The sequence below is a fragment of the Chrysemys picta genome, chromosome 6 (genome assembly GCF_011386835.1).
Source record: "Chrysemys picta bellii isolate R12L10 chromosome 6, ASM1138683v2, whole genome shotgun sequence".
NCBI lineage: Eukaryota > Metazoa > Chordata > Testudines > Emydidae > Chrysemys > Chrysemys picta.
In genome coordinates, this window is record NC_088796.1 from 105,116,906 (window position 1) to 105,144,160 (window position 27,255).

Genomic DNA, 27,255 nt, shown 5'->3' on the forward strand with positions numbered 1-27,255 from the left:
TAACTTCTTAACTGAAAACGTGTTAAAAATTGCTGTATATTATGTCGATTAAGAGGCTCTTTTTCATGTTATTGCCATGCACAAACTATTCTTCCAAACACATATATAGTCACAATAAAATATTAAAGCAAATCTTACAAATTATTTAAACAACATGAACTGCTGGATAAACAGTAGTTATGTGATGAGACATGGCTCATATAAAACTGATGGATTTTTTAAAAAGCTAGGCAAAGTCATCGGATTAATTGTCAGAGTGAAAGAGTACAATCCTGTGCTTAACTAGAATTACAGTGCACACTACCCCACAAAAAATCCATGCTCTGTTGGATAAGATGTTAATTTGATCCAGACCCTCTTTAGCAAACACTAACCATTGTGCCAAAGCTATGCTGTAGTTGTGGGCTGTGTACTATAATATGTCCCCTATGAACAGATTTCAATGACCTTGGGCTGGAAATGAACCCATGTCTGGAGAAAATAATGGCTAACGCATTAACTAATTTCACAGTCCTCCACACAAGGATATTTCCTTACTTAAGGCAAACTACACAAAAATCTTCAGACTTCCAAAAGAATGGAGACAGTCAAGCTCTGGAATTGGTTATTTAGATAAGTCTAAACTGAAAACACTTAAGCACATGGATATGACATTCTGCAATGTCTTATCTTTAGTTTGTCAAGGTTTTTAAATCCCTCTTGAGCTGGAGTACCATTTTTAGCTTGGCTAGGTCAGAATGACACTGAACAATATGAATGATGACACACTAGACAGCTATATGGACAGAGTTGTCATCAGCAAACCAGCTGTGCTAACACCTGTATGTCCTGCACAACTGATCTTTAGGAACAAGGATCAAGAAAGACAGATTAGTGGGGGGGACGGACAAAAGCTATTTACAAAATGTTAAAATTAAGGGGGAGAGGTGTTAATTTGAAGGAAGGGGAAAGAGAAGAAAATAATATTTTTGTATTTAATATGATCAGATACAAAATATGATACTATAATTCTTTTCAAAAGCTATTTGGAAGCTTTAAAATTTAATCAATTTCCTTTGTAATTTGTTTGTTCCACATGCACATGCACACTTATTTGCAATAGGTGTCAGAATAACATTACTGGAGACTGAAGTAAAGAACAGACACTGCACCCACAGTAGCAGTTCCTGTGTCCCCACATTTTCCTGCCAGTGTCTCTCAACCCTGTCCAGAAATAACTACCTTGGGGGGGTGAAGTTAGTTAAGGCAAAATTTTTGAAACTTGAATTCCTAAAATTAGACACCTAAAATCAATACTTAGACTTCTAAATAATGTGGCTGATTTCCAAATGTGCTAAGCACCATGGATTTCATTTAATGAAGAGGGAGATGGTGTGCTCAAGCTCTTCTGAACATCAGGCCACTTTTATTTAGAAACCAAATATAGATTAGGGAGCCTAGCTGTAGGCACTCAAGTTTGGAAATTTTGGCCTTTGCTTTCTGGCCCAGTCAATCTTTGGTCTAACTGTTGAGACTGACTGCACCGCATCTGAAGCGGGGCAAATGTTGGCTGGGCTTGCCGAAGGAAGGTGGCTGTGCTTTATGACTGGGGGAATGAGGTCAGAGACTGCTGCAAAAGGTGAACACTGGTCAGCTTTGCGGCGCTAACTCAACACCCCCCCAGTAATGTGAGGTCTGAAGGCTATAAAGGTGCAAGCCCTGGGCATGGGAAGCCCCTTTGTTCCACACATAGCAGACGCCTTGTCTCATTTCCAGTTTTCCAGATTTCGTGAGCTTGCACCAGGAGCTAGCAAAGAACCCGAGCAGATGCCACTGGCTCTATGGAACCTCGGCATATGATGCCGGTGGCATGGAGATTCTTGGCTCCGGGCACACAGCTGAGCTATGCAAGAAGTTGTTTTTCAATGAGTTCTTTCAATTTAAGGATCCAGAGAGCTGATCACCTATAGTGCCCATTGCGGAGGGCAGCTTTTGCGATACCTGGCCAAGGACAACCCAGCTGCTGGTGCCCCTTGACGATCCTGGCATGGTACAAAGGACAATGGGATCTTTCTGGAGAATGGGGCTTCACCTATTGGGGCTGCTATACAAGAGGCCATTGGGAGATGTCTGGGAACCCAACTCATGGGTGGGGAGGCAGCCAAGCAAATTGCTGGCACCTCCTTGTGGCAGATGTCCAGTGAAGGTACTCCACAGGGAAGGCATCCAGTGACCAGATAAATGGCTGGTAAGGACTTAAAAGGAGGTGCTGGATAAAGGAAAAGAATGAGGGAGGGGGGTTGGGGACTCCTATGATTGGTACAGCAGGGAGCCAACCCCACCCCCTGTACTCATAGCCCACCTTAACCCTCCTACGAGGGGAATGGATAATAAGGTCCAAGCCATGGGTTGGCTGGGGGAACCTGGATGGAAAATGAAGGGGGGCTGGTGAAAGCCCCCGGTAATGATTTGAATAAACGTGGATTTGCCTGCACCGTACACTTTATCTGTCAGGTAGTCCCAGATATCTATATAATAAAATTGTGGCCTGATTAAAATCCATATCAAGTGTCTCCTGTCCTTCTTTCGGTATACCCAGACAATGCCAGTGAGTGTCACTTGCAATGGGTGTTAGAGAAATGGACACTGGAAGTTGGATTGAAACCTTGCTGTAAACTGATTTCTTACAGGCCATAAAACAACCGCCATAAAGTAAATGAATTTTTCACTATAGACTACACCTGAGGTAGCAGCCTAGCATTGAGGGTGCAAGACTTGCTATCACATTAGTAATTCTTAAAGCTATCACAGTACCACCTCAACTCCTCCTATCCCATTGTTCTATATCAGAGGTTCCCAAACTTGTTCCGTCGCTTGTGCAGGGAAAGCCCCTGGCGGGCCGGGCCGGTCTGTTTACCTGCTGCGTCCGCAGGTTCGGCCAATCACGGCTCTCAGTGGCCACGGTTCGCTGCTCCAGGCCAATGGGAGCTGCTGGAAGTCGCACGGGCCTCGGGACCTACTGGCCGCTGCTTCCAGCAGCTCCAATTGGCTTGGAGCAGCGAACTGCGGCCACTGTGAGCCGCGATCGGCCGAACCTGCGGAAGCGGCAGGTAAACAGACCGGCCCGGCCTGCCAGGGGCTTTCCCTGCACAAGCGGCGGAACAAGTTTGGGAACCACTGTTCTATATTCAAAAAAAATAATTTAGCATTAAAACATATAGTAAAATCTCACCCCTACACACACATAGTTGCATTGATTTTCTGAGGAGAAAAACAAAAAAGGGTTAATTCGAGCCTCCCAACTTTCACAGTGACTCTTTTTTTTACAAAAATTATTACAACTGAAGGGTCAAAGCTTGTTCTCAGTTACACTCATGTGAAACAGCCCAGTAAACCAATATATTTGTCATTTAGTCTTCTCTGTAAGTTCTCATCTATAGACCTTTAATCTTTAGACAACAGTACACTTTTTACACACTAAACCACAAATGTAAGGAATCAGAAGAAAAAATATCCTGTTAATATTTAAATTAAAATAATCTGCTTTCCATATACACAAAGATACACCAGTTGTACAGAATAGCTGCTACATTTTAATTTTTTTTTTTTACCATTTTTTCAGACAAATTGTATCCCCCAAATGCATTATAAAAATAAATAATACAGTTAAAGTTAAAATAAAAAACCAGCAAAGGGAAATTGAAATTAGGAGTAGAGGACCAGGTGAGGAGAGACATTTTCAAGAGACATTTGAAAAAAGATAGTTGATGGGTATAGAGCAGGGAGTTCAAACACTGGTCCTTTGGTTCTTACATGTGGCACTTGAGCATGACTGTGTTAAGAAGAAATTTGTATGAATGTGATTATGAATTGAAAATGTAATGCAGAAAGGGATTTTGGGGTTGGAGGAGAATTGTTCCTGAGTGTTTCATTAGCACAGGGTGAAGCTGAATGCAGGTTAAGTTGAACAAGCAGAACTTCATTAAACCTGTGAACTGCTCTGTATATATGAATGAGTTGCTTCCAGCCTAACTCCCCGTGTTCCCTTGTTCGCACTGGTGACCCGTGTTTGATCTCTGAACTGTTCTCAACATGCCACTTTAGGAAGGGCAGCTGGGTTACTCTGTTAACAGGTGTTGGAACCTTGCTGGGAGATGCTAAATGATTTCTGCTAACTCACTGTGACAGGTGCAGCTCATTAACCCATCAGGACTAAAGGAGTGGCTTCTCTGGGCAGAGAAACCTAGGGTCTGGGCTTGAGCAGGAGTTGTTTATTTTGTGTTAATTCATTAACAAAGATAAACATCAGGAAGAGGGCAAGTTTTTGAGCCGACGCTGCCAATAGCAAGTGGTGTTAGATGAGGGTCAGAACACCACCAACTTACAAGGTGCATCTGGGTTAAAACAGTTAAGAGTATAAGGGGAGTGTTCACAATTTTATGGTCATGAATGGACTCATTGGGATGATTTGCCATGGCAGGATTGTGCAAATGAAGAAGTGTGGAGAGCTGGGATTTAGGGAGGCCTCAGAGAAGGGAGCTACAACAGTCACTTTGAGAGGAAATGTGAAATCAAGGCTGAGGATTTCAGAAGAGTTGGAGCTCAGCTATTGCTTTGGCTGGTTATTCACAAGTACTGTGTTTATAAAGCTAGTCAGTAAAAAGAACAGGTTTAGCATATGCAGTAATGTGATAAACAAATATATTACTATTACTAGGAAATATATAAAGTATTAATGAAATATGGTTTGTCAACATAAATACAACATGCATAATTATGCTAACATATTTATGATGTTTGAAAATTTTTCAAGTTTTTATAATACAATTTTTAATATACTGTTAGATTTTTAAACAAACTTCTTAAAGAAGTTTTTGTCAAGAAAAGTATGAACAATTACATTGAAGAGAAGAGCGAGTGCAAAGTATAACCTATGAAAAACTCGATTATTATAGCGTACACTTCACTCTGGTATTTTAACTTTTACAACAATGAATTGAAATTGAAATTAGAGTTCTAGGAGAATTTTGCTGATCAGTGCAGTTAAAGATTTTTCTTTAAAAACTGTGCTAGTCCCTTTTTTTCTATAGTTTATTTATTTAAATGAAAAATGGGTTAATCGAGCCCTGGTATAGATGACCACTGTAAATACAGTTGTGGTTAATGCTATTTTGTTCCCAATATGGAATGGCTTACAGTATTTCCAATCCCAAGCATTCAAAAATTATGAGTCAGGCCTCAAGTCGTGTGATTGGCTTAAAATCATGAGATTTTTAAAAACAGCTTCCTTTTATTTGCTTTCTGCTTTTCATATGTTTGGGGTACACTCAGGCCATGTTTTCAAACTTTTTTCCACATCCATGAGGGCTAAAAGAATTGCCCCTTTTTAAAAAAAAAAAGGAAACCCAAGATTATCATGTAACTCACTTGATTTCAGTCCACAAGTGGGAGTTTAATGAAAAACAGCAAATATCAGGAGTCACATGGTAAACTTATGAGAGATGGCAACATTGACTTTAGTGTAAATTCTCTGGATCTTCCACTTTGTTGTGACACTCCAGTCAAAAAGAATCAGTCCTCATTATGGACACAAGAAAGCTTTTTTATGTAATTGAAAAAGTAAACGGTATAATATGTCATTAATATTTTAGATTAAACAATGATGGTTCTGCTCTAATTTTCCAATTGACTGTGCAAGACAGCTGCTATTCACTAGAAATAAAAATAAACATTTCAACATATGAAACATAAAAGAACAGCTACCTCAGGCTCGCGGTGCCCTTGACAAATAATTAAAAATGCAAACCAACACAGACACAAACAGTAGCCAACCAACCATAATCCACATAAAGAAACCAGTCCACAAAACTGAAATTTACTCACCTCAGAGCTCATAAAACTCTAACCAATTTCCCTACCCTCCAAATAATTTGCCTTCCACTGGGAGGATGAACAGACAACTGCACTTCAGACCAAACACTAACCTAATAAAAGCAGCCTTATCCAGAGCCTCCAAAGATACCTCCTAACCTGAAGAAGGAGGCCAGGGGGCCTTTCTGATTATACAATTTTAGATTTTTTTTAAAAAAGGTAGATTTATCAGAAGGAACCAAAAATTCTGTATGAAGAATTTTCAAATGTGTTGACAGCAAAAATGACAAAGGTTCTTAACATCTAAATGAAGGATAGAGGAAGGTCCAGCTTATCTGTCCAGATATAAATTAATACTAAAACTAATATATTAGGATTTGTTGAAAGAAAGAAAGTAATCATTCAGAGTATATCACTTCAACAGACCCCCCCCCCGCCCTTCTCACTGTTATGTGGACTACGATACCATGAATTCTGCAACCAACTTGATACATTTGGGTATGATTTTCAGAAGTGCTGAGTATTCACAGCTGTAAATGGAGTCATATAGGAGCTATACTTTGAACATATAAAGTATAATGCTAAGCACTGAAAAAATCAGGTCTTAGGTGTCTCAACTTGGGCATCCAAAATTAGTGGAAACTTTTAACCTTACTCTCTGTGCCTCAGCTCCCCATCCATAAAATGGGGATAATACTACTGCCCCCTCACCTTAGGGGAGCATTGTAATAATGAATTAATGTTTTTTTATATACTATTTTGGTGAGTGCCACAGAAAAGCCCATGAGGAAATTTATAATTCTATCTTCAGAGCAGGGACTGAATTGTGTGCAGAAAATAAGATATGGGGCCACACAGTGAACAATGAGGATAATGCAAAACTGCATACTGATAGAGGCAGAAATCCTGTGAAAAATAATATGTGACAATGTAAACAAAGACTGTCATAATGTTTATACACAAGGGGGCCAAAATGCAACCTTAATTCTGTTGTTTTCTAACTTTTGAGTGCTTGACTTTCCAACCATGATAATGTTCTCTTAACATAGGGGATCTGTGTGTATAATTAGTAGGGTTGCCAACTTTCTAAGTGCACAAAAGCGAACACCCTTGCCCCGCACCCTTCCCCAAGGCTCCAGCCCTGCCCCACCCCCTGCTCACTCCATTCCCTCTCCTCTGTCACTCACGCTTCCCCACCCTCACTTGCATGATCATTTTCACTGGGCTGGGGCCGGGAGTTGGGGTGAGGGAGGGGCTGAGGGCTCCAGCAGGGGGTGCAGGCTCCGGGGTGGGGCCAGAAATTAGGGGTTCAGGTTGCGGGAGAGGGCTCTGGGCTGGGGCAGGGGGTTGGGGTGTGGTGGGGGTGATGGCTCTGGATGGGAGTGCGGGTTCCAGGCTGGGGCCAAACGGTGCAGAGTGCGGAACGGGGTGCGGGGTGCAGGCTCCTGGAGGGAGTTTGGGTGCGGAAGGGAGCTCAGGCCTGGGGCAGGGGGTTCGGATGCAAGAGGAGGTTTGGAGTTCAGACTCCGGGCAGCGCTTACCTCGGGCAGCTCCCCGGAAGAGGCACCATGTCCCTCGGCTCAGAGGCGGAGGCACAGCAAGGAGGCTCTGTGCAGTGCACGTTGCCTCCGCCCATAGGCACCGCCCCTGCAGCTCCCATTGGCTATGGTTCCTGGCCAATGGGAGCTGCAGAGCCGGCACTTGAGGTGGGGGCAGCGCGTGGAGCCCCCAATGCCATGCCTCCACCTAGGAGCCGAGAGGGACATGTCGCCGCTTCTGGGGAGCCACAGGGAGCCTGCCTTTTCCCCGCTGCACCACCGATCGAACTTTTAACGGCTCAGTCAGCAATGCTGACCGGAGCCACCAGGGTCCTTTTTTAACTGGGTGTTCTGGTCGAAAACCGGCACCGGGCAACCCTAATAATTAGGTATAAGTTCAATTAGTGCCTACAGAACTATTAAGAGTTCTCATTTAAGAAAAATAGGCTAGCTCATCCAGAAATTAGACTTATGAGTTCGACCCTTGTGAGTGATCAATTAGTGACAATTTGGAACCTGAATACTGAACACTTGATAGCTGAACCATGCATGCTTAAATCAACATTACTGGCCTCAAGTCCACACCTACTCCACCTAGCAGAAAAGCCAGATGTCTGAGGCCTTGTCTACATTAAAGAGAAAAGTCGATCTAAGCTATGCAATTTGAATTACGTGAATAGCATAACTCAAATTGACGTAGCTTAGATTTACTTACCACAGGATCCAGGTTCTGTGACGTCGATGGAAGTCGTTCTCCTGTCGACTCCCCTTACTCTTCTCGATCAGGTGGAGTACAGGAGTCGACAGGAGAGCGATTGGCGGTCGATTTAGTGGGTCTTCACTAGACCCACTAAATCGAGTGCCAATGCATTGATCGCCGCAGCATCCATCCTCTGGTAAGTGTAAACAAGCCCAAAAATACATGGTTTTCCACAGATATGTCGTTCCAAGCATCAAAAAAATTTTTTTTTGAACATGTAGATCTGTGGCTGTTGCATAGGTGGGTGTCTGGAAACAATTAGTATCTCCATGGCTCAGAAGGTCCCGCTTGATCAAAAGGTAAGGTAATGGTGTATTGAACAGAGAAACCAGGTCTGAAAACCCAGATCATTCCCTGTAGGAGAGATGGATGGAAATGTGTAGAGAAGAGAGACCACCTCTCCCTAGTGCTATTCCACATTTTTCCTCTACTTGTAGAGGAACGCCCTTTTGACTGCCCTGATAATAGTAGGAATAAAAGGACTGCTTGCTTCTGTAGCTTGATTTGTATTCTATGTCTGCCTCATTTCTTCATCTGCAAAATGGGGATAAACATTTATACACCTCATGGGTATGCTGTACAGATAAATTCATTAATGTCTGTGAGGTGTTCAGACACCACAAGTGATGAGGGCTACTACATTTCACAGACTTCCAGAGATAGGTCCAATACTTTGGCTTGGGTTTTCTGGATTTTCTAAATTATGAATTATTTACAACCATTACTATGATTTGCTGCTCTGACCAATACATCGTAAACTGGTAATGTTCTCACTCATTCTCAATCTTCATCAGGACACACATGATTTCTTTTTACTCTATCAGGCAGGTGGCCCAGAAGAGGAAGAAACCTATTATAAAATTTTAAAGAAGTGTGTACGTTGTTGCTTGGGGTTTACAATTTGTGACGAGGAAAACTAACATCATAAGATAGTAGAAATATATCTGATTTTCTCTAGGTCATAAGGAAAAACACCCACAAAATGTCAATGGCATTTGTTATTTTAAAAAATGAGATATACTTCATATATTCAGTCTTGCTGGTATTCAAGATGACACTGCAATGCAGCAAAATAATACAAGCCAAAGGGTCAACTTTAGATTGCTATTCAATTTTAAAAATGGTTTAAAATCACTATGATGTTTTAAAGTGTGCATCAGAGTTTACCCATTTTTCTAATTCTATTTAATTATTACCAAGGATTAAAGTGGAGCATGAGAAGTCAAACGCTTTATGACCACTTGATATGGGCCCTTGTTGAATGACCTCTGCCTCACTCAGTGAATACACAGATCATTCAAGAGCAATTACACATAGTTTGGGATGATCAGTAGCATCCTAATTTACTTTAGCAAGCATAAAGAGTACTCGAGGGGGGAAGGGTTTGTAACAACTTTCATATTAAAAAAATAAAAGGAACATACCTGTCAACAACAATATTACAACATTTGGCTTGCTGATCTGAATGCTTTCTGGAGGTGAAAGAAGTTGAAGGGGGAGATCTTTTGATACTTTAATTAAAATTATGAATAAAGTCTTTGTACAATTTTAACCACTCCCACCATCAGCCTTCCTGAAAATAAATAAATTCCAAAAGCTTGGTATGACTTGAAATACAAATGTAACTGAGATGAAAGTGCTAAATACATCACCTTCTGTAGGGTGGCTTCCACAGATTTCATATGACTGGCAATTAATTCTTTATCTCTATTAAAGGAAGGAAAAATTAAGCCTTAGTAAAACAGAGGCTTTAGTAAAGACAGGCTAATTTTCTGCCAATCCAAATATCTTATCAACAATTTCATATTATACATTTTTTTAAACAATCCAGAAAGTATTAGATTCCTCCCGACCTTTTAACCCCCCAAATAAAGTAACAGGGATTCTGGCTCATTGGAGACAAGGAGGTCTTTTGAGTGTCTAAACTCATGCAGTACTGAAAGTACATAGACTGGAGTTAGATGAGATCCTGTGAAGGCCAGCTTCAGCACGGATGCCACAGATACCAATCGTTCAATATGAGAATGTCCAGGGTCTGACTCTGTCGGTATCAATGCAGAGATAAGAGATGATAGTATAGGTACCAGGGATACAGCAGGGTCCAATGGCACAGACCAGTTTGAGGCAGAACCTTTACTACCAAAGTACCAAATCTTTTTTCAAAGTATGGGTTGTAGAGGACATTTTAGATGCCCTGACAGTACTGGAGCCACTCAGAGCCTCAGTGGAACTCTCTCTTGGACCTGAGGTCTCCAGAGCCTTCTTCTGACTCAGGGACTGGGATTTCTTAGGAGATCTAGTACACCTACTTTTCTTGTTGGTACCCCAAGACTCTGAGTGTGATTCTCTCTTTATCACAGGCACTGATACAGATGCTGCCTCTCCTGAGGCCTTCAGTGACCAAGACCTGGAGATGGATGGTGCAGCAGCACTTGTATCTCTCAAGACTCTTGGTGACCGGGATCTTGAAGTGGATGGGGCATTAGCAGAACTCGACAGCTTTTTTACAGGGAGGTTCTCAGAGCCTGGGTCAGAAGCCAGTGTTAGGGCTTTCTCCATCATCAGTAATGCAAATTTGATCTCCTGTTTTTTCGAGATCTGCTTTTGAAGGAAGTGCAGCTCTTACACATATTGGGGACATGAGTATCTCCTAAACAATGGAGATACTGAGAACGTCCACCAGTGACAGGCGTAGCTTCCCAACAGGAAAGACACCTTTTAAAGCCTCAGGATCCTGGCATACCTCAGAACAGAAGTCTAGAATAACCCCTCAATCGGGGAAAAACGTACAAGAAGGGAAAATAATGACCCCAACAAACTACTAATAAGCTATACTAACTCTAACTACACTAGAAGCTAGGCTTGAGTAAGCGAGCATGCGCAACACTTTATTTCAGGCCAAACGCAGTAGAGAAGGAACGGAGGATAGGTTGCCCACGCAGTTCTGTATATCCTCAGCACGGGGCATGAGGGTGTATAGGGCATATTTACAGGCCAAATGGACACTGTTACTGAAAATCTCCAATCAAAGGTGCAGGGGTGCACATGCTCTGAAGGGAGCACCCATAGGGACACTACTTGAAGAAGAAGATACATTCTCCAACTTGTAACAGGCAAACAAAAATGCTCATGCAATTACAGGACACAGATAGTGGAACACTTGTCTGGAATTATTATATAAAATACACACTTAGTAGACTGAACTAAGAGTTTTCTTTTTAGAGGATATATCACTGAATTTCAAAGAGCGAGAGCACTGTACTTTTGTTTTCTACCACTGCTTTATCTAGGGCTAAAACCCTGCGCATGAAAGTAAGAATTGATCTTTTGTCTGTTTTAAGTGATCTCCCTAAGGTCCCAGTGCTCACTTTGCTGCCATGCGGAGGGCACTCTCTGCATCGTGGATGCTCTCTTCCAGTCGACGCTTGTCCTGCTCCAGCTGGGTAAGATGTCTATTGAGCTGACGCAGAGATTGATCTTTTCTTCTCAGCTCCATCTTTGCCTCGGAGAGACTCTGCCAGCAGACAGAAAGCAGAGTTACTTGTCAGCCCTGATAATTAACTTCAATTTATGCCATAGGCTATTAAACGACGAGGAATACAGACTGACTGTGAAGTAGATTTGGGCCATTACAAACCAAGGTTTTACAATTTTTCTACCAAAAGTATTATTTATTTACTAACACTACAGAAATCTAATTTTTTTAGTGCATCATACGTTTATAAATGTTTTATAAACAGACAAAATGATCTGCTGAATCAAAGACAGATGCTACAGGTACAATACTTAAAAACTATATTCTGGGCACATGAAAATATCAGGAATATCATATTTTTAAAACTCCCAAATAAATATTAAGTAAAAATACTTCATAATAAAACAATTTACAGACAAAATAAAAATAAAAATGCAAGGTACTGTTCGTTTAAATATTGAGGAATATTACCCATCTTACAGAAATCAACAGAAAGGAGAGAGTCCAACATAAAAATAAAGAACCATCCAACAGTTTTTCTAGTGTGCAAAATCAGTGTTAACTACACTGCAAGTTATGTCCAACACATCACATTATAGTACATCAACTATTTTATGACTTTTCTGATCTCCAATATATTTTGCATGTTTCTGTTTCCTAATGTATACCCAACAATCTCTTACTTAGCATTAAAGCTTAGTGTTTAAAATTAATTCAGATTAATTCAATAGATGTCAAATAGCACTGTAAGCTGAACAATAAGAAACCTGACTAGCAAAACTGCAGTCAAGGTTTTTTCGCTGTTTCTGCTATAATGTAATATAGTAATCATAACATCTTTCAATTCATTGCTCCAATTCTCCTTCTCCCTTTTGTTAGGAGGAATCTTTAATGTTACAAACAGGAGTGTTAGTAATATGTTTACATTTTGGTAATATGTTTTTCTGTATTTTTACTTATGACCATCTATTTTGTCTCTTCAGTATGTAAAATATAATTTAAAAGGGAGTTGGCTATAAGTTTACTTTTATGTTAAATAGAAAAATTTACCATAAAATTTTCAAAACAATGTAGTGGGATTTACCTGTACTGTTGCAGGGCTAAGTCCTTACATGCTGGCTTTGCAAATTTAGGGGATATATTCTCAGATCTGGAGCCAGGAGTTTTTATATTTGTATAGTAAATTACATTTCTATAGTTACTTCTGTCTGAGGATTTCAATGTTCTAGAAACTTTAATGAGTTAAGGGTCTGCTTTTCAGAGTCACTGAGAACCCACAAGTCCAGCTGAAGTCAGTGGGCACGGGGGACACTCTGCACCTCTGACAATCAGGCCCCAGACATGTTGGAAAGTAGGCAACTTCCATCTTACAAATGGGAAGCTGAGGATCAGAGAGGTTAAGGTTTTTGCCAAAGGTGACATAGCAAATCTGTAGCAGAGCTGGGAGCAGAACCTAGATCTTCTGATGCCTGTAAATAGTAAGATTTTGCTTCTCCTAACAAAGAAAATCCGGTTAGTCAAATTGTTTGATCTTCAAGTTAGAAGAATATCTTCCTGAGCAATCAATCAATCAATCGACAGACAAATGTATTGCTCTAGAGTTCTATTTTTGAATTTCTGGAAGGTAATCAGACATTTAAAAAAGAAATGTTTTACATCTTTTGCCTCCATTGTGGACTAATCCCTTTTGAAATTAAAAAAGGAATCATGTATATTGGCCGAGATAGAGAGGCTTTAAAAATTGCTACTATACATGTATAATATTTATCTTTTGAATATCATTTTAAACTAAACATTTGATAATAATGATCCATACTGTGCACATTTTTCAAAAGGGCTTCTGAGTGTATTTTGTAACTTCATATTAAGAATGTTCTGTGTAGTTTATATTCTGTATCCATAATATTGAATGTGGAGTGCCATGAACATACATTCATAGCATACTATGACTGTGTGTTAAGTATACACAAAAGTCTGGTAAACATTTACAGGGCACTGAGAATATAACCAATCTGAAGATATCTCAGGCTTGCTAAAAGTCAATAGCACTTATATCTTTCTAAATACAGCCAGACAAAATTATCCGAAAGAAAGGAAATTAAAGAATATAAAACTAAATTGAAATAATGTCCACCTGCAAAAGAAATGAAATTCAGCATTTACAACTAAAATGTCACACCAAATCCATTTAATTTTGTCAATGCCTAGGTACTGTAGAATCCTGCTACACTGTTTTATGAAACCTTCTCCCAAAGTCAGTATTACCAAGCCAATGCTTCAGTATTGAGCCAAAATGTATTGCATTGCCAGAGAAGCCCTCTTTTACATAAGATGTAGATTCCAAGCTCAGATCACTTGTGGTTATTAAAAATCCCAGGGAATTCTTTATAAAAGTAGGGAGACGCTCCCTGGGTCTTGGAGCCCAGGCTCCAACCTGAGTGGGAATGTCTACACTGCTATTTTAGCCCAGTAGTTTGAGTTCAAGTCAAGTGACCTGGGCTCTGAGACTTGGTGCTGCAGGTTTTTCTTTCCAGTGATGGCATACCCTCCGCCCCCTACAGGGCTTGTTAGGCATGTTTTCCACAGGAGGGCTCAGCCTCTGTGAGGGGGTGGAGAGAAGGATCAAAAGCCTCAGAGGCGTTTAACGACACTGACTCTCTTGTGACAATGTTAGATGGTTAAGGGGGAAGCAGAGAACGATACTGTTAGGGAGCAGTCTGACTCCCCAGAGTTCAGAGGTTAGGGTGTTTTAGGCTTCAGTCTTTAGGTAAGATATATGCACATAGACTGTTTTATTGTTTTAAAAATCCTTCTGTCTTGTTATGCTGGGCTCCTACTGTTAAGATTAAATGATATTTTGTTTTTAAAAGGCTGTTTTGGGTAAATGTATTCACTGCTGGTCACAGGTCCCAAAGGGAAGAACTGCAAGTAGCCAAACCCAGTTAAACCTCCTGAATAATCACAGCTGGTATACAGGGTACCGTAGCCTCGGGTCCAGTCTAAGAGTGAAGAATGGCAGGATTCTTACTGGGAGAGGTGAAGGCTCAAGGGGTGCACTCAGAAGAGACCATAAGAGGGACCAAGGTGGAGCTGGCCCTGACCTGTGACAGGTGTTACCATCATGTACAATCTTTGCTAGCTGGTGCCAATGTGAAAATAGAATATGGCAAAATGATAGCTCTTAATGCACTGATGCTATATTATTTTAAATGGTTGGGGGAACAATTTTCAGAGGTCTTCAAACAGTCACCAATTGTATTTGCCATAAAAGCTCCCACACTTAGGCACAATGGGTGATTTAAAGACAAAAGTTTCAGCCTTATGTTTGAAATTCCTTGCCATTGTGGGTTAAAGACAAACCTTTTAAACTGTTTGAACACCATTTATACTGCTTTAAAGGAAGGGCTGCTAAGCCTTTTTCCCCCTTTCTTCAGATTGATCTAATTAAAACCCTTGATAAACTTTATGGACTCTAATATTTCTAGCTGAGTGACTGAAACCAAGAGGGTGTGCCTCAAGGCAGCAAGGCAACAATGATAAGCAGCAGGTTAGCCACTAATTTCTCAACCAGGGTAGATTGTGAAAGTGTGATGTTCAGATATCCAAGAAACTGTTCAGGAGAGAATAGGATAAATCAAGTTTAATAACTCTGCTCCTAATTGTTCCCCCAATGCTCAACTCTAATTACTTGGAGAACTCTCCTGACTGTCACCTGATATTAAGTTGTTGGAGGCTGAGTGTGGAACAGTGAGATAATCAATAAACATTTAGTGGGGAGAAGAATGAAGATCCCGTTAAGCAGTGGGAACCTGCAGCACCCAAAGCCCTTCTGCTCATGAGAAAACCTATGGGACAGCCATAGTGATTGCAAAGCAATAATCCAAGCACTGTTTCTAGGCCTTGAGGCCTTTAGGCAACAGTACATTTGAGAAAAAAAGGTTAACACGGTCACCCTAATTACAGCCCACTTTCACATATTTCATATATAAGCTAAGACAAGCCAATTAGGTAGAAAGGAAGATAAGGGAAGTTTTATTTGTATACTAATTAAACCCCTGATGAAATTAAAGGAAAAACATACAGCTCTGTAATTGTGTCTGAGAAAGGTCACTTCTGGTTCAGTTATCAGAAAAGCACAGCCTTGAGATATTTCACTTAATCCACACTATAGCCCTTATTTTGTTCCCTGGGTCTTAATGTTTACAAAAATAAGAAAATTTCCAAGCCTGATAGTGCATTTATCTTGAAATGTTGCTGTTGACAATTTCAATTTTTAGAAAGTTAAGGCTAAATATGATAAAAAGAAAGTAAGATTTAAAAAAAAAAAAAAAAAAAAAAAAAACATTATGCCTGCACATAGTTTTACAAAGATGCTGAGTTTTCAGTTTCAAGAACAAAGGAACACACCAACTTTTAAAAACTGAACTCCATTTTGTTTACATTTAATAAGCAGTCATTTGATCTAATTAGTTTAGATGTTTAGGTATTCTTATGCTCATTCACCAGACAATCATGTTCATTCATCTGTAGCCCACCAAAAATCTCATACATAAACTGAGTTTCCATCAGATTCTTCAGAGGAAGGTACCTGAATCTAGCTGTTTTTTCCCCTAAGCTGAGCATGAACAGTAATTTGCTGGTGGAAACAGCAAAGTTACTAATAGCATGGGAGAAAAATCTCTTGGGCAGCACATAGGCTGAGTTAGAAGATCTGTGCATAATTTTGTTCCTACGCAGTTCAGGTTCTTTGTAGTTAGAAAACTTTTTTATAAAAAGTTGTTAACAGATATCAAAGTTTAACTCTGCTATCCTACATGTGGGAAAACACTTTATTCAACCTCAAAGTAAGCACCTTAACCACTAGGCTATCAAGTCACTCTCTCTTTTGCTCTCTGGCCCAATCAATATTTAATTATTCAAACAAACAACAGGAGCTCCAACAAGAGAGTGTGAGAGAGGCCCAGAATAGCCAATAGCCAGGATCTCCTGGCACAGGACTGAAGATTTACATCAACAAGCAGGGAGGGGCTCATACATTGATGCAATGTTGTCACTTTGCCTGAGATGTGGGGAAGGAACACCTAGCAAGTGTACCGTACTGAGTTCCCTGACGTTTATATGCAGCGAGAGTTCTTCCTGGGACTGGAGGTCCTGAGTCTGTTGAAGGTGGCTGCATACAGCCCTATGTACATGCGCCATGTGACCCAACATTTTGAGGCAGACCCCAGCAGCTGTTAGTGAATGGGTTGTGATCCTGGAGATCAGATCCGACATAGCTCGGAATCTGGTCTCCGGTAGGTAGGCCTTGGCCTGAGTTGAGTCGAGTACTGCCCCAATGAACTCTATCATCTGAACCTGGACCAGAGTTGACTTCTTCACATTTATCAACAGACCAAGTGCCTGAAAGGTGGCCTTTACTGTACCAATGCTGTGCTGGACCTCAGCCTGCGAGCAACCTTTGATCAGCCCATGGGGCTGCTGACAGGCCGAAGGGAAGTGCAGTGAATTGGTAGTGGCATTGACCCACCACAAACCTGAGAAATCTCCTGTGATTGCGGAAGATGGAGATGTGGAAATAAGTGTCCTTTAAATTGAGGGTGGCATATCAGTCTCCTGGATCCGGGAAGGGAATAATGGAGGCCAGGGAGACCACGCAGAACCTCAAGTTTCTATAGATATTTGTTTAGGCGGTGCAGGTCCAGGATGAGCCGTCGACCCCCTTGGCCTTCAGGATTAGGAAATATTGAGAGTAAAACCCATTCCCTCTCAAGTTTCGAGGAACCTCCTCTATGGCCCCCACCCAGAGGAAGGCTTGCACCTCCTGGACGAGAAGCTGCTTGTGAGAAGGGTCCCTGAAGATGAATGGAGGATGGGGGTGAGAGCAAAGGGTCGACGAAAACTGGAGAGTGTAACCAACTATTATAGTGCTGAGAACCCACCAGTCCGATGCTATATATGGCCATGTTGAGCTGAAGGGCAACAGGCGGTCCAAAACAAAAGGCGGGGGGTGGATCTGGCATTGAGACTGATAGTGCGTCCTCAGGCATACCCTCAAAAGGCCTGCCTGGTCCTGCTGGGATACCTACGTGAGCCCAACCGGGAGGCTGAGGTAGAAGGTAGGGCAGACATAGGCAACGTATGGCACGCGTGCCGAAGGCGGCACGCAAGCTGATTTTCAGTGGCACTCACACTGCCCAGGTCCTGGCCACCAGTCCCGCGGACACTGCATTTTAATTTAATTTTAAATTAAGCTTCTTAAACATTTTAAAAACCTTATTTACTTTACATACAATAGTTTAGTTATATATTATAGACTTTTAGAAAGAGACCTTCTAAAAATGTTAAAATGTATTACTGGCACGCGAAACCTTAAATTAGAGTGAATAAATGAAGAGTCAGCACACCACTTCTGAAAGGTTGCCGACCCGAGGTAGGGGTTGGCATCACTTATAAGCCTTTCCCTTTCTCTTGTAGGGCTCCTGCCTGGGAGGTGCAGTGAACCTGGGAGGCTGCTGGGGCCTAAAATGATTCCATGAGGCAGGAGGTGTATAAAGGCCTGAGGAGTGAAGGGTGGCCCTCGAGTCCTTGAGGCCATGAAGCCTGGAGAACAGCAAGGTACCCTCGAAGGAGAGGTCCTGGACAGACTGCTGCACTTTGTGAGGGAGGCCCAATAACTGGAGCCACACATAGCGCCTCATGGTGACTGCTGGTGCCATAGTCCTGGCTGCTGCATCAGCCGTATCCAGGGCTGCCTGGAGGGAGGTCTTGGCCACTGCCTTGCCCTCCTCTAGGATGGCTGTGAATTCCTCCCTCAACTCCTGCAGCAGGGAATCCTTAAATTTAGACAATGAGTCCCACAGATTAAAATCAGACCTTCCCAGCAGAGCATGCTGGTTGGAGATACACAATTGGAAGCTGCCAGTCGAATAAACCTGGTGTCTGAATAGGTCCAGTCTCTTGGCCTCTTTATTTTTGGGGGTAGCACTCGATTGCCCCCATCTGTCCTGTTCATTCAGTGTCAACACTATCAGGGACCCCCGGTGGGAGGGTATGAGTAAAGGTACTCAAACCCACTGGCTGGGACATACTTCTTCTCTGCCCTCTTGAGGTGGGGGGCAGAGAAGGAGGAATCTGCCATATACTTCTTCCTTAGCACCGGGGATGGAGAACGGTGTTGAGCAGAGCATGGTACCGTTGGAACACTTCGCATGGAAGCCAAAGTGCTTGGCACCGAGATTGGTCTGAGGGCTGCTTCCATGAGTAAGGCCTCCAGACGAATGTCTCTCTTCTTTGGAGTGCGCAGTCTGAAGTGCCGCAGATCTGGCACGTCTCTTTAACGTGAGTTTCCCTGAGGCACTTATACAGCTAGAGTACAGGTCACTCACTGGTATTGGCTTTCTGCAGGAGGTACATGACTTGAAGCCCACGGACTGGGGCATGCCAAGCCCCTGGGATGAAAGTCCCTTGATGACAGGGACACCTATTTACACTACTATATACACGAACATTAAGAACTATATATATTAACTATACAATATATGACAGAAAAGTCCAAACTGGGAAAGAAGCTTTGCAAGAGCAAGAAGGATTGTTCCAGGCAACCATCATGGGCGGTAAGAAGGAACTAAGAGGGAACGGGGCTGGCAGCACCCCTTACACCAGTGCATATACATGCGGCTCCAGAGGACACTAGAACCAGTCCTACAGATATCACTGAGGGAAAAAAATCTCTGGCAACTATGCACGTGATGTGCACACACCTAGCATGGAATGGACATGAGCAAGCACTCCAAAAAGAAGAGAGAATTGCATCGTTCTGGGGTGTATTAGTCACTGTGTCATATGTAAGACACAGGAGGTAGTTGTTCTACACTATTCAGTACTGGTGAGGCCTCAGCTAGAGTATTATATCCAGTTTTGGGTGCCACTCTTTAAGAAAGATGTTGACAATTTGGAGAGTCCAAAGGAGAGCAACAAAAATGATAAAAGGTTTAGTAAATGTAACCTATGATGAAAGGTTAAAAAAACTGGGCATGTATAGTTTTGAGAAAAGAATACTCAGAGAAGACCTGGTAACAGTCTTTAAATATGTTAAGGGCTTTTATAAAGAGGACAGTGATCAGTTGTTCTCCATGTCGGACCAAGTACAAGAAGTAACCAGCTTAACCTGAAGCAAGGGAGATTTAGGTTAAATATGAGAAAACACTAACTATAAAGGATAGGTAAGGACTGGAATAGGTTACCAAAAGAGGTTGTGAAATCCCCATCACTGGATGTTTTTATGAACAGATTAGACAAACATCTGTCAGGAATGGTCTAGTCTACTTGGTCCTGCCTCTTCTACATTTCAAAAGTGAACTTCATTTCCCATGTCTTAACCTACTTCCCAGCAGGAAATCTAGTCTGATTAAAATAACAGCAAAATGTCTGCATTATGGCCATCTTTTAATGAGCAAAAATTGGGTTAAGCTCAAATGAGTTAGCTTTACATGATTGAAAAACATTCTAAATGTTCCTTAAGACACAGACTAACATGTTTAAGGGCCAGTGAGCTGGCAGTATTGTAGCACTGAAATGGATTTTTCAATCATGTTGAGCTAACTCAATTTTTGACTGTCAAGAATAGCCTTATTGAGTGAGATTCCAGTCCTACACAGTTATAAATGAGTGAGCAGTATGTCTTGAAATTGTTCTGAAAAATCATTTTGTTATTATATACATAATGTGTAAAATACACACATCCACAGTACCCTAAAAAGTTATTTGTCTTTGGTAAGTAGATAACATTAGGTTAGTATTCATAACATAGGGAAACTTGAGGAATATTAAATACTAATTAGAGATAATAGCACAGTAATATAAACTAGTCAAAGGCAAACTTAGGAAGTTTTTAGGAGCAGCCACGGTGGTACGTACGTGTGTAAATACACACACAAACTATTGGAATAATATGATAAATGTCATAGCTATATTATCGGTTTAGTTCTCATTCACCTTTGACCTCTTCCCACTAATCCATTTCTCACGGTTTATTCTAACATTTGATTTAAGTGGGATGCAAACTGGTTGATGATGTTCTCCTTCCCTGGAAGATATATTAATCAAAAGGATTTCATTGGACTGGTCTAGCATTCTCAGTGACATCTCCAAGTCATAGGACAGACTAATTGTGACTCTTCACAGATGTTCTTCTGATGCACTTGAGTCACTTGTTGATTTGGTTGGGATACTTCTGAGATATGATGGCTCATTCCAGTAATTCTGAGTTAAGGGCAGGGGAATGGGGATAATCCAGCATGAAAGAAAAATACCAAATAAATTCTACCTATTACTTTGAAACATAGATTCATAGATTCTAGGACTGGAAGGGACCTCGAGAGGTCATCGAGTCCAATCCCCTGCCCTCATGGCAGGACCAAATACGGTCTAGACCATCCCTGATAGACATTTATCTAACCTACTCTTAAATATCTCCAGAGATGGAGATTCCACAACCTCCCTAGGCAATTTATTCCAGTGTTTAACCATCCTGACAGTTAGGAACTTTTTCCTAATATCCAACCTAAACCTCCCTTGCTGCAGTTTAAGTCCATTGCTTCTTGTTCTATCCTTAGAGGCTAAGGTGAACAAGTTTTCTCCCTCCTCCTTATGACACCCTTTTAGATACCTGAAAACTGCTATCATGTCCCCTCTCAGTCTTCTCTTTTCCAAACTAAACACACCCAATTCTTTCAGCCTTCCTTCATAGGTCATGTTCTCAAGACCTTTAATCATTCTTGTTGCTCTTCTCTGGACCCTCTCCAATTTCTCCACATCTTTCTTGAAATGCAGTGCCCAGAATTGGACATGAAGTGGAAAAAGCAACAATTTTAGTCCTATCGCTACTTCTTTAAAAGGAATACTAAATAAGGGTCCGATCCGTCTTTTATTTGAAGTCAGTGGGAGTTTGCCATATATTTCAATGGAAACAGGAGCAAACCCTTAAATAGAATATTGGGTGTTTAGGGAATCAGTATTAGAATAAGCAGGCTATTGCATAGAGTCTTTTCACCTTTAAATCATTGGTTCAAATCTGTCAAGGTTGATAAAGTCCTCACTTAAAGTCCTTACAAAGTTTTAAAGGAGTTGTCTCAATAGAAATAATGAAGATCCAATTCCAACTTTGTATGCATGTTAGCATTCTTGTGTTAAATAGACTGGGTCTGTCTCTTAAATAATACAGTAAAAGCTGTGTTATCCAGCACTTTATCAACCAGAAAGCTCTATTAACTGGCATTTCTGATATCTCCCAATACAAATCTTCAATCTAGTAACCGGGCCTAGTACAGTATACTGCCCAGGAGGTTATGCAATTGCACATTCTGCACGCCACTTCTATGCAAAAGAGGCAGAAGACAAGTAAGCAAACTGGTATCAGGTATCTATGCAAAAAAAGCAACTTCCAGGATGTGTCATAGGATCATTACAGATTCAGCCCAATCTCCTATACCCTCAATGAAAATTGATGTTGATAATGATGACCCTGAGGCACTGCAAGATCCTGAAGTGTCTTCTGAATCAACAAAGATTAAATTATGTTCAGGATCGTTTTAGCGTTGTGTATTTTTAGTGATCTAGGTGTACGCCATGCACTGCTCATAGTGATATGTAGGGTCATAACATATCCTACTGTATAGAACTTTAATAAATAAATAAATAATAAATAATAAATTAATGGAGATATCCCATCTCCTAGAACTGGAAGGGACCTTGAAAGGTCATCGAGTCCAGCCCCCTGCCTTCACTAGCAGGACCAAGTACTGATTTTTGCCCCAGATCCCTAAGTGGCCCCCTCAAGGATTGAACTCACAACCCTGGGTTTAGCAGGCCAATGCTCAAACCACTGAGCTATCCCTCCCCCCCCTTTACCTGTATACACTTAAGTGCTTCAAGAAACGTACCACTCTGCAAAGCAGTACTAATACTGGATTGGTGAGTACCTGTATACTATTTTATACTTTATCCATTTTATCGTCTAATTCTTTGAAAATTGGTATGCCATTGGAAAGTATAACTCTTAATTAATCAGAATATTTGATTAACCAGCACCCCTCCATTTCCCCCCCAACATGCCAGATAAAGCTTTTACTGTACATCAATTTACTATTGAACAGTATGTTTAAAATGGAACTTTGAATAATGCTACTATTGAATTCCATTGATCTTTAGTGTAAAAATATACAGCTCTGTCATATTTGTGTTGCCATTTCTGAGCCTATTCCTGGCAGCCATCTTGCTGAACAGTGACGCACTGTAATATGAGAAGCCAGTTGAAGTCAAGGACAGATCCAGCTATGTCAGTTCACATGAGCAGAGGATCTGGCCCAGAGTTTCCACCCTGCTTCAGTATTAGCGTTAGCAGTTTATCAATTTTACTGAATACAGAACATGAGAAATCTTCTGAATATTACTCTGTATTAAAGCAGGCTTAGGTTGTTTTACCAGTTTACACTCTACATTCTAACACTGAGTTCTCCTACTTACAGGGAATAGTGCTGACCAAATCTGAAATTTGCATTCAGGTACATGTGCTTCCAAAGTCTGCCCAAAATTCTGTTTAGTGTATGCATATTTTAGTTTAATACTATGCCAACCACATCTTCCCGCATTAAATATCTGCAGGGGGGGAAATATTCATACATATTTTTTATTCCCTCTTTTACTCTCTTTAAACCAAATAAAAGAATAATTTGATAAATATGTTTTGTACTGTAAAGTTTCAGCCACTCTGTTTCTATGCAGGTTAATACTATTCCTCATATTAAATTAAGACTGGACAGTGTAATCTTTTTAGCACAAGGTGAAAACACAGTAAAACAAAATTTAACTAGTCTAAGAAGCAATGTCTAACTCATCCTGCAGAAGAATTTTCAGAGATACATTACATACCAGCATTCTACAAGGAGATCAAAAGGCTATAAAGGCATATTGACTGAGCATCTCCCTTCCCTCTGGATGTGCTTTGTGGCATACCAAACAGAGTACAATTCCTAGAGGCGAGTACATGTTCTGAGCATGGCACTACTTGGTCCTGAAGCAGACATGTTAAAATCACTGAAAGCAATGAATCACTGCCACTATTATAAATAAGGTGTAAAATGAGATTAGTGATTAAATAGGTTTCTCCTAGTAGTTAAAGATAAATTGGCATTAAGTACGTTGGGGTTTTATTCAGCTTTTTTACTCAACTATAGCAACAATAAGTGATATACTACATTCAACAGACTTTGGTGAAGCCATAAAACCAATGATTCCACCAATGATCCAACATTAATTAAAAACTTCCAGCAAAGGAAGCTACATAGTTGTGTAATTTATTTTGGCAAGTGCATGAGTGCTCAAGATTCTCAGTGAAAATATATTATTTACAAATATAAAATCTTTAGAGATCTTAGAGCTTCAGAATCCCAAATACATTTTTCTGCTACACAGATTATAGGCACTACTTTATGTATGAATGCAAGTTAAAACTGATATGTTTTGGTAGGCAATTTTTTAAAAACGATTTCTTGTCTGTGTACCTCCATTTCCCCAAAACACAGGGCAATCTTGCTGTCAAAATTAGACAGACAGACTTGAGCCATTTTATCATAAGACTTATCAGGAAGTGTTCCTCATACAACCTGTCCTTGGGAAATTGAAATTTCTCTTTTCCATTGGTTATCCTGCATATGACCATATTATTATTTAATGGTAAAAAGGTGAAAATCCTGACAGTTTCTGTAGGCTGGGAATGGTACAAGTCTGAAATATGATACCCTTGAAAACAACTAACATCAAGTAGAAAAACAGTCAAGAAATTATTTGCAAGTAAGAAAAGTTATTTGAAAACCACAAACAAAGCTGGTCACAGATGCAAATATTTGCTTAGTTGAGCAAGGTCAAATGGAGGTAGGATGGAATTTCTCTCTTACTTCATGCCAATGAGATATGAATTACAAATTCCATTGGAACAGCCATTTCAGTGTTGGTTTATCTATGGGTTTCACAACTATAAGCTAAAAAAAAAAACTTCACACAAAAAGAAAGGGAGATCATGGGAAAAGTTGATTAAGGTGAAAAATAAAGACACCCTCAGGATACATCCTATAAGCAGCATTCCTTAGTTTAAAAAAAAAAAAAAAAAAACTACCAAGTATAAGGGACTTGTAGATCAGGAGCACCAGAAAAGTCCTATGCGCATTGATATTCAAGCTACTAGAAAAAATGGGGTTTAGAACATTAAAAAAAAAAATCACATGCAGTTTTATAGGTCTATTGATTCCCTCTGCACATCTCAAGGTAACATGGTTACTTTGTAGTTGATTCAATAATATAACAAAGATCTCTCAGGACTCTGGATTTAACAAAAAGCCTTCCTGTATTTTTGAATGAAAACTTAAAGATTGTCTAAAGCTTTAAACTAACTGGGATAAATGGTATGCAAGTACATGTGCTCAACAACTAGGCATTATACTTAAGCAATAATCCCATTTTCCTTCCAAAGTACATGTCAATAAATCTTTCCCACTGCACTATAAATTCCAAGGTCATGGATAGAGGTGTTTATTAGTATAATTACAATGTAGCAATAATACCATTAAGCCTTCAGTTCCAGATTTTTATTTTTTTAAGATCCTAGAGGCAGAAGATTAAGCAAGCATCCAATGTGATTTTTGTAATTTTTAAAAAAAGACCCATAAAACACTCACTGTTTTCATGTCATCTATTTGTTAAAGTGTTATTCTTTTAAATTTTGTTTTTATTTAATCTTTGAATATAAAGTCAATGTATTTATTTATTTAACAGAGTGCAGTGAACAAAAACATCCAAGCATTTTGTGAAGTAGGTAAGTAATATCAACCTATTTTAAAGATGGTAAAATCAGAATGCTTTATATGCATGTTCCAATCATTAACTGATGTAATAAGAAGTGCCATAGAGTACTGACCTTTTAATCAGCTACTCAGAGCTAAAATTGCAGCCTAAACTATTGACTCTCACGCAGCTGTTCTTTGCAAACATGTCCCAGCCTTCCTAGGCACTCTCATGGAATACTTCTCTTAGTAGCCAGTCTTCTGAGGGTGTTCTATGGTGCAGCGACGTGGCTGGGCTGAGGGCAGAAGGGCCAGACTAGGGGGTGGATCATTGGCTCACAAAAGCTTTTGAAGGAAGATCGTGTAGAAAATAGTCTGTTGTGGAGACTGGATGAGGGGGAAGGTGGAGGATCAGTGGAGATACCATGTGCTTTTTCTATAATTTACCTCCTTTTTATCTTACAGGTGAACAAAGGTAGTGATAATAATCAAGAATTTAAATACAGGACAGAGTGTCTAACCTGTGTCTCATTATGGCATGGGGGGCAAAAATCCATGACTTTCCCTACTGAGAATAGGGTAGGTGGGAATCCTAATTTAAAATCTATTCTTAGCTACTTTATAAATTATTTAGGAGCTGAGAACATACAATATATAGAAACTTTTAAACAACTAAACATTTAACTAATTAATGAATTATGAATTTTAGTCTCCAACCAATTCAGAAGGGAACACGCTCTCTCTTTAACATGCTAAATTTGATTAATATAGTTTCCTATTAAGTTGTACACTAATGAATAATCAGCTACATTACATTATTTAATGAACAGCTTTTAATTTAATAGAGACAATGTGTAGAACTGCCCCTTCTTGCCAATGTGACATACAAGTTACTGGGAATCAACTGCATCCCAGAGAACATCCTAAAGCTTGACTGTCACTCTAGTAACAAAGCTCATGGGAAGTGATTAAAAAACAAAAACTCAAAAAATTAATTTTCTGTTTTTATACTGAGTGTATCCTTAGTGATTCTCTTTGAGGAGGATGTCATATACAAAGTCTCCTATTGAATATGATGGGTGACTTTTTTTTTTTCTATAAAAGTTAAAACACTATCATCTACAGAGACTGCCTTTGCCATGTATCAAAATGACTTGGTGGCATTCTCTACGTCTGTGCAACGATGCAAATAAAAGAAAACAAATAATTAAAATAATTCTCTAATGAAAACATTTACACTATTAGTACAAAAACGACAAAACCACCCAATCTAAGCAACGAATTCTGTACCATATTCTCCGTAAGCTGTGCCTCACTAAAGGGCTCCAGCAGCAAAGAGCCTGCCTGGGAACGGGTACAATTCCAATGGCACAAGGTAGCTGCAACATCCCCTCCAGCAGATGAAAATTTGGCTCTATATGATTCAATTTAGTTAAAGAACACTACACTTTTTAAAAGGAGGGTATAAGTTATGGCTATCTATATATAATGACTTAGAAATATCTAAAAAACCTAAATGGCTCATCTCAACTCCAATCTAGAAGGGACTGCTACAGTAAATACATTTTCAAAACTCCAGGACTGAACTCTGCTCTCGCACAGTTATAAATCAAGAGTAACTTCACTGAAATCAACAGAGCCACTCAGGGTTAATGACAGCGTAAATGAGAACAGAATCTAGCCCCAGATGTTATTCCCCTTTAAATAATGTTTCATTCTTTTGGACTAGGTCAGTAGTAAGTTACAGGACGCAACATGGCAAAAGATGTATGCAAGATATTGCCCTGTTTATTATCA

At 40.2% G+C, this 27,255-nt stretch overlaps 1 protein-coding gene across 8 annotated transcripts in view; it reads right to left on the reverse strand.

Annotated features, from left to right (window-relative positions):
* Nucleotides 1–27,255, reverse strand: part of CCDC171 (coiled-coil domain containing 171) — a 219,787-nt gene that overhangs the window by 67,161 nt on the left and 125,371 nt on the right. For 7 of the 8 annotated variants that reach the window (XR_010588656.1, XM_065549497.1, XM_065549496.1 and 4 more), the window contains 2 exons: nt 11,517–11,662; nt 9,801–9,855 (listed from right to left, as the gene is read on the reverse strand). The exons of the other annotated variant lie outside the window; for it this stretch is intronic. Coding sequence is in view for 6 of the 7 variants with exons in the window: in XM_065549497.1 (XP_065405569.1) it covers nt 9,801–9,855; nt 11,517–11,662 (201 nt within the window). In the remaining variant the exon portion in view is untranslated. The remainder of the gene's footprint in view (nt 1–9,800; nt 9,856–11,516; nt 11,663–27,255) is intronic. 8 annotated transcript variants of the gene reach the window in all.